At 43.4% G+C, this 13,229-nt stretch overlaps 1 protein-coding gene across 4 annotated transcripts in view; it reads right to left on the reverse strand.

Moving 5' to 3' along the window:
* Positions 1 to 13,229, reverse strand: part of ALDH18A1 (aldehyde dehydrogenase 18 family member A1) — a 41,608-nt gene that overhangs the window by 2,411 nt on the left and 25,968 nt on the right. For all 4 annotated transcript variants that reach the window (XM_042908525.1, XM_042908522.1, XM_042908526.1 and 1 more), the window contains exons 10-17: positions 13,156 to 13,229; positions 11,920 to 12,013; positions 9,281 to 9,501; positions 6,589 to 6,726; positions 4,549 to 4,744; positions 4,322 to 4,443; positions 2,105 to 2,291; positions 990 to 1,085 (exon numbers count right to left, since the gene is read on the reverse strand). In XM_042908525.1, the coding sequence (XP_042764459.1) occupies positions 990 to 1,085; positions 2,105 to 2,291; positions 4,322 to 4,443; positions 4,549 to 4,744; positions 6,589 to 6,726; positions 9,281 to 9,501; positions 11,920 to 12,013; positions 13,156 to 13,229 (1,128 nt within the window). The remainder of the gene's footprint in view (positions 1 to 989; positions 1,086 to 2,104; positions 2,292 to 4,321; positions 4,444 to 4,548; positions 4,745 to 6,588; positions 6,727 to 9,280; positions 9,502 to 11,919; positions 12,014 to 13,155) is intronic.

A 13,229-nucleotide genomic window follows, 5' to 3' on the forward strand; every position in this document is an offset into this window, starting at 1 on the left:
TGAGTAAAATTCTCTTTAACTACCTTCTGTAATTCAATGAAAAGTACTTCTCTAGGCAGATCATCTATTTAAGAGTTCAGAAAGATTAAAATGTTTTATTTTTAGTGTTGAAATAATACTCAGATGTGTCATAAATGCCTTACTGGAGCTCTGTATAATGGCACCCCTGAAAACCAGAGACTGAAAAATCCTTACACTGGGGAATAGAGATTTTCTTTCTTTTTATTAAAAAAAAATTTTTTTTTAAGATTTTATTTTTAAGTAACCTCTATACCAATGTGGGGCTTGAACTGCCAACCCGGAAATCAAGGGTCGCATGCTCCACTGACTAAGCCAGCCAGGTGCCCCTGGAGGTTTTATTTCTAAACAGAAGGGGAGAGGGTGTCTTTCTGAAGCTTTTTATTTCAGAGGTCTGTTTTAGAAGTCACCCTTGCACCTCTGGGCTCACCTGTTTATTTCTGATGCCCAGCATACGTATTAACCCTTCTTATGTCCTGTCCTCATGGAGAACTCCTCACTCTCAGGCAACCTGGCTACATCTCTTTGAAGCAATAAGTCTGCCACAGCAGTGCTCTTGAGGGACCTTGGCATGTACACCTGTCACAACCTGTGCATGTGGACATGCTGTGGTCTGCCATACAGTAGTGGGAGCAACCCAGGCTTTGGACTTGTACAAGTTTGGGTCTAAAAGACAGCTGGGTGACTTTGGGCAAGTTACTTCACTTCTCTAAATCTCAAAGAACTATGAAAAAGAAAAGACAAGTACCTACCTTCTTAGCATGCAAAATGCTTACAGACAGGACTTCTCCTGGCTCATTGTTGTTACTATTCTTTCTCATCAACCTCCCTCCCACAATTCTGTCCCTATCATCTTGATCAAGCATGTGACTGTGACTGCAGAGGTGTCTCCTCCACCCTCACTATGCTCTTTGTACCACATAGTGATTCACAAAGGGTCTCCTTTCTCTCCTGACCATAATCTTTCTTACCCAGTCCAAAGCGGTAGCCATCAGAGAAGCGAGTGCTGGCATTCCAGAATACACAGGCACTATCTACGTGCTGGAGGAAGAACTCTGCTGTTTTCTCTGCAGCATAAAGAGAAGAAACCGAGTTAAGGTGATCCATGGAGAACATCCCTCCTTCCAGTCATGCACTGGTGACTGATCGGGGCTGGGCCCAGGCCCCTGAAGAGCTTCTCCACACATTAAACACGCAGACTTGTAAAAAATCTAAAGAGAAGAAGGTTAACCAGCTTCATCAGTCCCTGTTATGGAAAGAGTAGCTGCCTGGGAAAGACTGGGTTGGAGTCCAGATCTCCCCCTGTAGACATACCCTTGATGCTGCAATGGCCTGACTATATTATTTATAGGCTCCAGTGTGAGAATGCCTAAGTCTGAATTCCAATTCCACACTCAATAGCTGGGTGACCTTGGGCAGGTTTCTGAAGCTCTCTGTGCCAGAGAAAAATGCAGACTGGCAATATTACCTAGCTCATAGGGTTGTATAGAGGATAAAATGACTTGCCATCCACAAAGCACTCATCCCAGAGCCTAGCACATGTAAGTGCTCAGTAAACGTCAGCTATTCAAACCGGTGGTGTTGTGATTCCCCAATAAACCGTCTGTAGATCCTCTGAGGAGGCCATTTACCACTGGCTGCCTTTACTGCTGGGCCTCCAGTGCCTGATACCTACGTGTATCTCTCAGTACTTATCTGTGGAATGAATGAGTGTGGTGAGCTGCTCTGCCCTTAACCTCCGGAGCCTAGGTTTCCTCAGCTGTAAATGGGTTTATTCCCATAACCCGGAAAGACTGCTGTAGAAGTTCAAAGGTAATACCTGTGACACAGAGGGAGTCATCTTCAGAGTGGAGCTAACCATCTCTTCCCCACCTCCTCCCCTGGGGCTGCTGTGACAATATAATGTGGCAGATGTGAGAGCACGCAGCAGACCCGTGAATCCAACCAACGCCAGGTATTATCATTAGTGTATTCAGACTATGCTTTCCTGCAGCCAGAAGGGCTGAGAGGAGCTGGACCCCACGGAGACCAAAGCAGAAAAAGCAGGTGCTGCACACTTGAAGCACGTGTGCACACGCACACTGACCATTCTCCGTGACGATGACATCTGTGTGCGAGCTGCCGTACTTGTGGATGTGGTCGATGGCCTCCTGGACGCTGTCCACCACTTCAATGCACAATTCCAGGTCCCCATACTCAGTTCGGAGGGACTTAACTTCAGAGGGGCTGAAGGTCAGATAGGAGGCGAACTTGGGGCCCGCGTGAATTTTCACCTGGAACAGAGGAAGTCGAGGGGTAACAATATAAACCCAAGAGCAGTCAGTCAGTTCACTCTTCTTCGTCTAGAATCAAACAGCCAGATGAGCCTGCAGGGGAGGAGCCCGTGGCTGCCGTGGCCTGGACAACGAAACCAGCCTTCGACTTCCTTTTAGGAGCCGCCCACCACCCTCCAGGATGCTCTGCTTTCAAAAATGCTGACTGGCCACTTGCCAGCAATGGGCCTTGAGTAAAACTGGAGCAGGGATTTAAGCAGGAAGCCTTTGAATGTTAAGAATGTGCAAGGCATTTAACAGGCTACTGACATAAGCCTTGACTGCTGGCATCTTACTAAAATGAACACTTGGCTATAAAAATCCCATTCCCTGCATACGGGACACGTAGTCCTGGACTCACATGGAAAGGAGGAGATGGCCTGTATATATTTCTACTCCCTTCTCTCTGGATAAGTCCTAAGTGTGCTTCAGAGGAAAAGGGCACTTGGTAACCAACTGCCTCAAACCATGGTTACCTGTCAGATTTCCAACTTTGTCAGTCAGGCCCCAGCTCTAGGCTCAGCTCAGCACCATCCTGCTCCTGGCTGGAGGAATTTAAGAACTGGAGGCTGGTCACTGAAGGCCCCAGTCATAAGTCTGATCCCACTTAGGCTTCACTCTCTGAGACCTCCCATGGCTTGGTTCTTTGGGACCAAGCTTTTGCCTTTGCTCAAGTTACAACAAGCAGAGTATGTCCTGTTCTTGTTGCTCCTGAGGCCCTTCTACCTGCAACCCCACTTTCTCCAGGCCTAGGGTCCAACCACCTTTTTCGTGGACAGGAAACCCATCCCTGAGCCCTCACTCTGGGCAAGTCACCCTGCTGGTTTACCTCCTGCAACACAAAGATGAAGTACACACATTGACTGATGTTGATCTGAGGAATTTCATGGCAATCTTGACTTGAATGACTAAGAATATCATAGGTTTGTGTCTGAATCAGGACCGGAGGGGTTTATTCCTGGCTAAAGGAGAGTTTCCTCCTGTCTAGTCCAGCCCAGTCCAGTGTGGTATTTGGCATACATAGGTGCCAGTAATGTCAAGTAAGGCTCCAAACATGAGTGATCATGTGATCTGACCCCATTTTAATTTGTGGTGTATTTTCATTTTCAAAACAATCCTTTCAGGTTCTCACAGGGACCATGTCCATTTACAAGCTGACTAGAGCCTTCTTTTCCAGCTAAAGGATGAAAGGGAAGCGACACACACTCAGGGTCAAGGCAACCAAGGCCAGCAGCCACTTTATCCAGATACTGTGTTTATTTACATAATTCTGAAAGGGTGCCATGGCATCAGATATTAAAGCTTACAATGTGTTCTGCCAGAAAACTTAAGACTATGCATTTTTGCCTGGAGAGCATCATTTTTTTTTTTTTTTTTTTTTTTTTTTTTTTGTGCAATTAGGAACTTAAGATGGAACATACACTTGAGTGAAACTTACTGGCACTGGTTTTTATAACCTCAATGGAATGGTAATAAAATATTCCAGAGAGAACATCATACAAATTGTGGACTCCCAAATACCACTGTATTAAGTACATTAATATTGGTTAATTAAAGGCCCTAGTGGCAAGGTGGACACATATAAATTTCTGGTTTGAAAACTTTTCTGCGCAATCTTTTCAAACCAAATCCAACAGAAATGCGTGTTCAGAAACATAAACTTTAAACTATGCCGCCTGAATAAATGGTTCCAGAAACAGTCCTTTTAGTGGGCTGCCATGTGATGTCTTATCTTTGACCTCTCTTAGCACTTACCACATTCCACTTTGTAATACAGCTATGTGAGCATGGGTTTCTTCTATCTACTAGACTGTGAGAAGGCAGGGATAGGTTTTACTTCTCTCTGTGTACTTAGCACAGAACTCCGTACACAGCAGATGCTCAAAAGTATTGCTTCTTAAATTGCCTTAAATGGTAAGGCAGCTACCCACAGGCTTCTAAATCTCAAAATGGAAGACAGGAAGGGACACAGGAGTGCTGTGGACTTGTACCTGTTCCACTCTCAGCATGTCAATGATCTGGTCAAATAATGGTGTTCTCAGCAGATCTCGGTGAATTAACAGAGTCTCCAAAGCATTACAGGCAGCTGGATATTCACATTTAGAGTCTCGGACTGAAAGAAGGAAGACAAATAATTGTTTCTATTAACATGCTCCCAAGTCACAGAGGATCTGCTAAATATTCTGCCTGCACACAGCAGAGGCCCCATCTAGCTCACCCAGTCTGGTGGCTTTATCGACGCTGGCCTCTGAATCCACATACATGTGGCAGATCCCCTCACTGTGTCCCATCACCGGGATCCCCTTAGCAGCTTTCTGGATATCTCTGACCAGCTGGGAAGAGCCACGTGGAATAATCAGATCTATCATTTTATCTAGGCGACAAAGATCTTCCACTTCTTCTCTGGTATTCACCTGAAGAGGTAAAGAATAAAAACAGAAAAATGACATCTGACCTCATGAAATACAAAGTAGCAGCACCCCTTTTACGGATAAAAGTCTGTACCTCGAGAGAACTAAATCAGGTGCTGTGAAAACTTATTCCAAAAATAAGAGTCCTGATATCATCTACCAAATACTTAACCAAACACTACACATTAGGTGCTGTGCTCTGCGTTACAAAACAGGAGGACATATCCCAGCTGTCTAAGAGCTCAGAGTCTAGCAGGAAAGATACGACTAGGACACAACGCACCGCAACTCAGGGCAGATAATTTTCAAAATGGTACCAAGGTACCAAGTGCTACCTCTGGAAGTCAGAGGAGCTACAGATTATGGCTGGCCAGGAGGATCACAACGGAGGTGCCTGCCCTGTGGCTTCTCCAACCACAGCCTTCAGGACCGGCTGGGTCTTGCTAAGGAGTCCTGGTTCTCCACGGGGAGCTGCTGACAAGCTCTCCCCTGGGGTGAAGCCCTGGTTTCAGGACACTGAGATGATGATGACCTTTTCTCTTCCTCTTGATTTTTAATTTACCCATATGGTCATGTTATTTACAGGAGAAACACAAATACATACGTATGAGAATGTTTGGAAAATTTTTTTCTGCATAACCCAAAACTAGAAACAACCCAAAAGTTAGCCAACAAAAGAAAGGATAACTGCAGTATACACACATACATGGAATACCACATGGTGATAAAAAGAAAACTACTGCTGGATGTAATAATATGGATGGTTCTCACAGACACGAAGATACACAAAAGAAACATAACACGGAAGAGTGTATTTTGTATGATTCCATTTATAATGAAGTTCAAGAATAAGCAAAAGGTGAATGTGAAAGAAGTAAATAAGGGGCTACTTGGTGGTGGTAGGGCATACTGATCAGGAAGGGCACAAGGGAGCCTTCTGGGGTGCTAGAAGTGTTCCACAGTTGGGTATGGCTGGTGGCTACGTTATGTGTGTACAGGGATATTTGGATAAAGTCACAGAGTTTTTCAGGTAAGATTTGTATACTTTACTGTATGGATGTTATACATCAATAAGAAGAGGGGTGGGGATGGGAGGAAACCCATCTGATTAAGGTAGGATGTGGTAGAGCTGGGATCTGAATCCCTAAAATCTGTGCCCTTTCCACCCCCTGTGGTGACATAAAAAAAACAAAAAAAACCCCAAAAAAACCCAATTCCTGTTAGGGGGCACGTAATGCAGTGGGTTTATAGACACTGCCCCAGCAACCAGCAGAATCCTGGAATGTCAGAGTAAGTAGGCCTTGATGGAGAAAGAGAAGGATCTGGAATTAGCCCAGGTTCAAATGTAAACTTTACAACAGACTGCGTAATTTTAGGTGAGTTACTTTCACCACTGAGCCTGTTTTTCCCCCTCATTCTGATGGCACATTCCTGTTATGGTTTATGTGAAGACTAAATGAGACAACGGATGGGAATTGCCTTGCCCACAGCAAGTTTTCAGTAAGCTGTATCTACTACTGTCTAGTTCAAAAACACCACCTGATGACTGAGGAGAGTGAGACAGTGGTTAAAATAATAAGCATAATAACAATAATGATAATAGCATGACCTCATTCTTACATGCTGCACGATGGTTTATGACAAACTTTCATAAAATCTGTCTCATCTGACTTGCCCTAAATCACTAAGCCACTGAAGACCCATGTGGACCAGGAAGCCCCTGTTCCAGTCAAGCTTGCCTATAAAAATGGCTTGGCCTTACATGACCTAAGTAAGCTTTGCTTCAAACACACAAACGCCAAACTCAACTCCTCTGGGTCTGATGTGGCTCATTCCCAGGGACCTACCAGCTGTATGGCCTCCTTGACTCCATGGATTGAGAGGGCCTCTTGGGCCAAAAGATGAAGAATCCGGTTGCTGTGTGTGGCCTCCTTCCCTCCTTTGAGTAATAAGCCATTACCACTTGCTATAGCCAAGGCTGCCACCTGCAGATCAAAGGGGAGAGAGCAGTGAACCAAAGAGAAACGCAGTAATAGTAACAGCATTCACCGAGCACTTTATATACTATAGTGATTATTATATAATATAGTAACAGTGTTTGCTGAGCACTTTTATAAGGACTGTCATTGGGCCCTTATAAGGCCTAATCTGTTCAAACTTCATGATATTCCAGTGAATTAAATACTTGTTTTATCTCCTGCTTTACAGATAAGGACACTGAAGCCCAGAGAAGTTGGTGACTCCCCAAAGTCTCATAGCTTATAACTGGCAGGGCCAGAAGTCTTGACTCCACAGCCAAAGCACCCAATCTCAGGAACTAAACTATACAGCTTCCTTAGCACCATTAGCAAAGTAACCTAAGTGGTCAGCGTCACATGGCCCCCTCCCCACTTGGGCCCTGGTGGAGGACAGGGAGCTTAGCTGCCTCTGGCTGAGGCTGGGTGGCCTCTCTGGCCACATCTTCCTCTGGCCCTGTAACTATTCTGAGAGCTCTAAATGTTGGTGCTGAGAACCTGGAGCAGACTAGAGACCCGTCAGACCCTGGACAAGCTGTGGTGGAGATTTCTGGGAAAGGAGCACAAGCAGGGAGCACAGGGTGAGCACAGGATCCTGAAATGCTTTGCAGTGAATACTCCCTGACATGACCTAAAACCAGCTTGTTCACCAAGGACTCCCATACCACGGGATCTGTCCTCAGCCCCTGGCTGGTGCTGGCACATGGCCTCTCTGGGCACACACCTGTTTGCAGAAATACTCCAGTGAAAAAGCAGACCACCCAGGAGGAGGGTTAGTTACCCTCTTAAAGCAAAGAGTTAATGATTCTGACCTGATCATCTAAGGCCTAAAGCTTAACTTTTTTTTTAAAGTTTATATATTTATTTTGAGAGAGAGAGAGAGGGAAAGCACACATGCACTCACACGTGGGGGAAAGGCAGAAAGAGAGGGAGAGAGAGAATCCCAAGCAGGTTCTGCACTGTCAGCATGGAGCCCAATGTGGGGCTCGAACTCGCGAGCTGCGAGATCATGACCTGAGGCGAAACCAAGGGTCTAGGATGCTTAGCTGACAGAACCACCCAGGAGTCCCCTGAAGTTTAACTTTCTGAATGTTCTTGGGATGAATGAAAATCTTCCCATTTTTATAATGTAATAAAAGGAACTTTACTAAAAAACCTTGCCTGAGCATGTTAATCTCAATTAGTGGCTCTTAATCCTTTATTGGTTTTGTTGCTCATGGACCCCTTATAAAAAGTAATGTAAATCTTCTCTATATAAATGCACTAGCACACAGAACTGCATACAATTTTTTATAATTCATGGATTCTGTGATGCCATCCAGAGTTAAGATCCCAGGTAAGGAACATGAGCTGTAGTTGGCTAGAGAAGAAACCTTTCTCCACGTGAAGTATTCGTTAGTACGGATGAAAGGCAGCAAAAAAACATCACGTACTCCTTCCTACTAGCAGATTCGGGTTCTACAGTTTTCACTTGGTATTTCTGCAAACAGGTGTGTGGCCAGAGGGGGCAGTGTGCCAGCACCCACCAGGGGCTGAGGACAGACCCCGTGGTATGGGGTGAACAATCTGGTTTTAGGTCATGTCAGGGAATATTTACCACAAAGCATTTCAGGCTCCTGTGCTCACCCTGTGCCCTATGGCAAAGAGGTGCTATTTTTGTTTTGTTTTTCTTTAGATATTTACTTATTTTAAGTAGGCTCCGTGCCCAACATGGGGCTTGAACCCACAACCCCGAGATCAAGAGTTGCACACTCTACTGACTGAGCTGGCCAGGCACCCCTGTTTTATGTTTTTAAATAGATATTCTCTTTGAGATTTTGAGGCTAGTGAAAAGAAAAAGCTGGTATCATCCTACTGGTCAGTCTGGTGGGAAAATTGTCCCCAAATTTTAAAGTATTTAGGGTAACCAGTGGGACAACCCTCAAATGCCACCCTGTATCAAGGCATGGCTTCTTGGAAAAAATCTTTTAAACACATGATTTCTCAACATTAGCCTGTAATATGTCAAATTCCTTAAAGAGGGTTGCATTCTAGTTTTCATTAACTACTGGAAGTTCTTTTTCCTGAGAGATTTACCTACAGGAGGCCATCTGTGACAGTGAGAACAAAGGGGTCTTTTTCACATGGGTAAAACCAGCTACAAGATGAATGACCTTGCAGTAAGCTAGCAGGGGTTCTGTGGTCAGGGAACACAGTGCCCCAGTGAGCGAAGACATACAGAAATGTGCTCCTGCACTGTGCTAGGGAAGATGCATCTGTTATAAGTGTGACAGGAATAGTAACTTCTATAAGCTTCAGTTTCTTCAACTGTAAAATGGACATATGAATACCTACTTTAGAATCACTAGAAGAATCAATAACATAAATTACTTTAAGAACCACCTGAGAAGTCTCAAAAACTTATCTCTGGGGGAGAAAAAAAGATAAGAACTTCTCACCAAAAAAAGAAAAAAAGAAAACCATCTTTGGAAGATTTTGGGTCCTGAAAATATATTCTTTCCCTACCCCAATGGCAGGCACATACCTGGGGTAGACAGTCTGGGCGAGACTCAAAGATGACCAGCAGGACTCCAATTGGGACAGTCACTTGTTCTAGCTCCAAGTTTTTGGCAATTCGGGTTCGACGCAAAACACGCCCCACGCTGTCCTGTGAGGAGGCTGCGATCTGCCGTAGACCGATGGCCAGGCTGTTCAATTTAGATGTGGAGAGGCTCAAACGTTTCAGCAGAGGAGCTGCGAGTCTCCCTGAAGAGGTGTGAGGAACACATGATAAAGGAGTGGCTCTGGACAGGCTGCAGCTGCTTTACCGAACACACGGCACTGTGTTAGGAACAGACACGAATTTAGCGGGTCTTGAGAAGACAATGACATGCCACTTAGTTTTTCTAGGGGGCTTTTGGTAGTATATTTCACATGTAAAGGTATGTACACCAATACCCTCTGTGCCAGAAAATTCAATTCCAGAAATTTGTCATTCGCATGAGCAAACTTGCATGTAAAGAGGATATTTGTCACAGTATTTACATAATAAAATCAAATTCTGCTTAAGCATTTAGACAATGAACTACCAGGCAGTTATTAGAAGTATCTATATGTACTGATATGGAAAGCTGTCCAGGATATAGTTTTTGAAGAAGATAAACTACAAAAGAGCATGTATGATAATATCCTATTTATCAAATATTGCATATATGCATGTGGAGATGTCTGGAAGCCATCAAGAACAGTGATGATCTCTTTCTGCATTATTTTAATTTTTTATAATGATTGCCTTATTTTTATAATCAGAAGCAATAAAGATGTTTCCTTTTGAAATAAAACTTAAATAGAATTATAGTAAGTTCACTTTTTCTTCTTTTTTTAAGTAGGCTTCAGTGTACTGAAGTGTACACTGTGTACACTGTTGGCCAGTGTAAAGCCCAACATGGGGCTTAAACTCATGACCCTGAGATCAAGACATGAGCTGAGATTAAGAGTTGGATGCTTAACCAACGGAGCCACCAAGGTGCCCCTAATAATGGTAAGTTCATATTCAGAATTTTCTTTTTTTTTTTTTTTTTAACGTTTATTTTTGAGACAGAGAGAGACAAAGTATGAACGGGGGAGGGTCAGAGAGAGGGAGACACAGAATCTGAAACAGACTGCAGGCTCTGAGCTGTCAGCATAGAGCCTGACGCGGGGCTTGAACTCACGGACCGCGAGATCATGACCTGAGCCGAAGTCAGCCGCCCAACCGACTGAGCCACACAGGCGCCCCCAGAATTTTCTTTAAATTTAAATACAACTGTTTGCATGGTGTGATTCTCTCTGCACACACACACACACATATTCATATATACACATGTATATGTACCAGGGAAAATTGTGTGGAATCACATATCACAAATCATTACTATGGTTAATGTTGAAATGAGATGATGAAAAATTTCTTTCTTTTTTATAGTCACACCCACCAAGATAAAATAATACAAAGTTTTCTACTTAGGAAAGGAGGAACCTATCTTGTATTAAGAAAAAAGCTGAATCATCATTTTACCAACCAATTATATCAATCCGTTTTCTTCACTTTTCCCTATGTGTTAATATCAAGTTTCAAACACAGTGCATGTTAAATGTTACATTCTAGTTTTCCACCTCACAATGCATATTTGCTTTCCACGTTGCCAAAACTATTGTAATTACTACTACATACTCCACTGAGTTGACACAGCTTAACACATTTAACCAGACCTATGTTGTTAAACACTGAGGTTGTTTCCAGTTTTCAGTGTGATAAATAACCCTGCTCCAAGAATCTTTACACACAGAGCAGTTTTCTCTTCTTGAAATAGTTTATGATAAATTTCCTGAAAAGGGCTTAGCAAGTCAAAGGGGACCACCATGCTCATGTACAGCCAGGACTTTGTTCGTAAGCCACTGTGCGTCCTTACGAATTTCCAGAGAGACAGAACTGAGGTCAGAAGTCAGACTTCGGCCAATAACTAATTGTGTGACCTTGAGCAACAGCTTTAACCTCAGTGGGTCTTAATTCTTTTACTTTAAAGAACTGTATAAGATTATCATCAAAGATTTCTTCACACAGAAAGGCCTTACTTAGTAGGTGGTGGCTGGTATTAGTGAAATGTCTAAAATAGTCCTCAGTATTTTTCTTTTTTGTCCTGAAACTGCAATAGTATCCATGGCTCATGATCTGTGGGTACAGAAAAAGCTCCTTTGGAGGGCTGTACCAGAGTATCTGGGAAAGGAGCTGGAGATGGTATGCATAATTTGAATACTAGCAAGCTGCCTTTAATAAAAATGATGCATAATATAAGATTTCTTCTATAACAATCTTTTTTTTTTTATATTCCAGAAGTTTTTTATTTATTTATTAAGAGAGAGAGAGAGAGAGAGCATGAGGAGGGTAGGGGCAGAGAAAGAGTAAGAGAGAGAATCCCTAGCAGGCTCCACACAGCGCAGAGCTTGATGTGGGGCTCAAATCCACGAACCATGAGATCATGACCTGAGCTAAAGACAGACGCTTAGCCAACTGAGTCACCCAGGTGCCCCATATAACAATCTTGTCTTTAGGCAGACTACACTGTAAGAATTATTAGTAAAACAAAGAACAAAAACCAAAACCAAACCCTCCATAACACTGACTCCAAATTGTGTGGTCCTTACCCTCTGCCTCCTCCAAGTCTTTCTTGTTGGCTAACAGGATCTCATCACGCTGGTCCGTCAACAGATCAGCCAGATGATGGATAATCTCTGCTCTCTAGGAAGAAAGGTAAAACAAACAAGCAAATACATTAATCCGAGAAGAACCCATACCATTAAACCTACTCCTCTGAATGAGCCGGGCCTTGCTCCTAAATCCAAAGTCATCATTGACTGAAATCTCCTTACATCCTATCAACCATTACACACCTCAGCTCCCCTCATTTTTTCCTTCCTCTCTCACTACTAATCTCCTTCTACTTCTTGTATTTCTTTCTCTTTTACCATTCCTGATTATTATGATTAGCAGACCACGGCCCAGTAGTGGGGAAAAGGCACAATGAATTATACAATCAGTCCCCAAACCCAAGATGGGGGCTAGCATTTTGAATTGGCATGATACATACATCTCTGCATACTCAGTTTCACTGGCTATATAATTTATTAAGTAAATTTTGACAATTACTTATTTTGACAATTACTTATTTAATGAATTCACTCAAAGGGGAAAACCCAGTCCTGGATGCTTGAAGGGATCTCAATCCTTACCCACCTAGGTTAAAAAGTGTGGCAAACCAGTGTGATTACTGAAGAAGCCAAGGGAAGTGGTTTAGAGAGACAGGCTAAGCTCTTCCTTTGCTTTCCTTTCTCTACTTGTAGTTATTTAAAATTTTCTTTTTTCTCAGGCCAAAGTGCTCCCCAGAAAAAATCTAAACACAACATCCTTAACAACACAGGCTTTGAGAAGCCAATCCCCAGCTTCCGTGACTGCCTTGTTTCCAGACTTGCAGTGTCTGCCACTTCACTGTGGGCAGGCCTCTGACTAGAGGGCAGGCTCTGGAGCTTCCATCTAATGGGTAAGTCAGGGGACTCAGATGTGTTAGAATAAGCAGTTTTCCTACATTTCCATGTCCAGTATGTGGCAGGCTTAGGAAACCTCCTTGGTCTCACCATGTTCATGATATTTTTGATCAAAACAAAGTGATAAAAAGCTACCTTAGGCCACAAACTACAAAAGGCAAAAGGGAAAATAAAATTTAGAGAGAGAAAAGGCAGAACAAATCTGAATCTCACCTGTAACTAGAATAACTCTGTGGGGACAAGAGGAATGGAGGGGGACATGGCAGCCTTGACTGTGCACTAAGCCTCACAGCATGACTCAGTCTGAAAACCAACCGAACTATTAGCTAAGGTTATTACCTGCTCAGGTTCCAAAGTGGCCAACATCCTTCCTCCTGCTCGAGCCATTTCTCCCTGCTGTTCAACGGTAGGAC

Source organism: Panthera leo, chromosome D2 (genome assembly GCF_018350215.1).
Source record: "Panthera leo isolate Ple1 chromosome D2, P.leo_Ple1_pat1.1, whole genome shotgun sequence".
In the NCBI taxonomy this organism is placed as follows: domain Eukaryota; kingdom Metazoa; phylum Chordata; class Mammalia; order Carnivora; family Felidae; genus Panthera; species Panthera leo.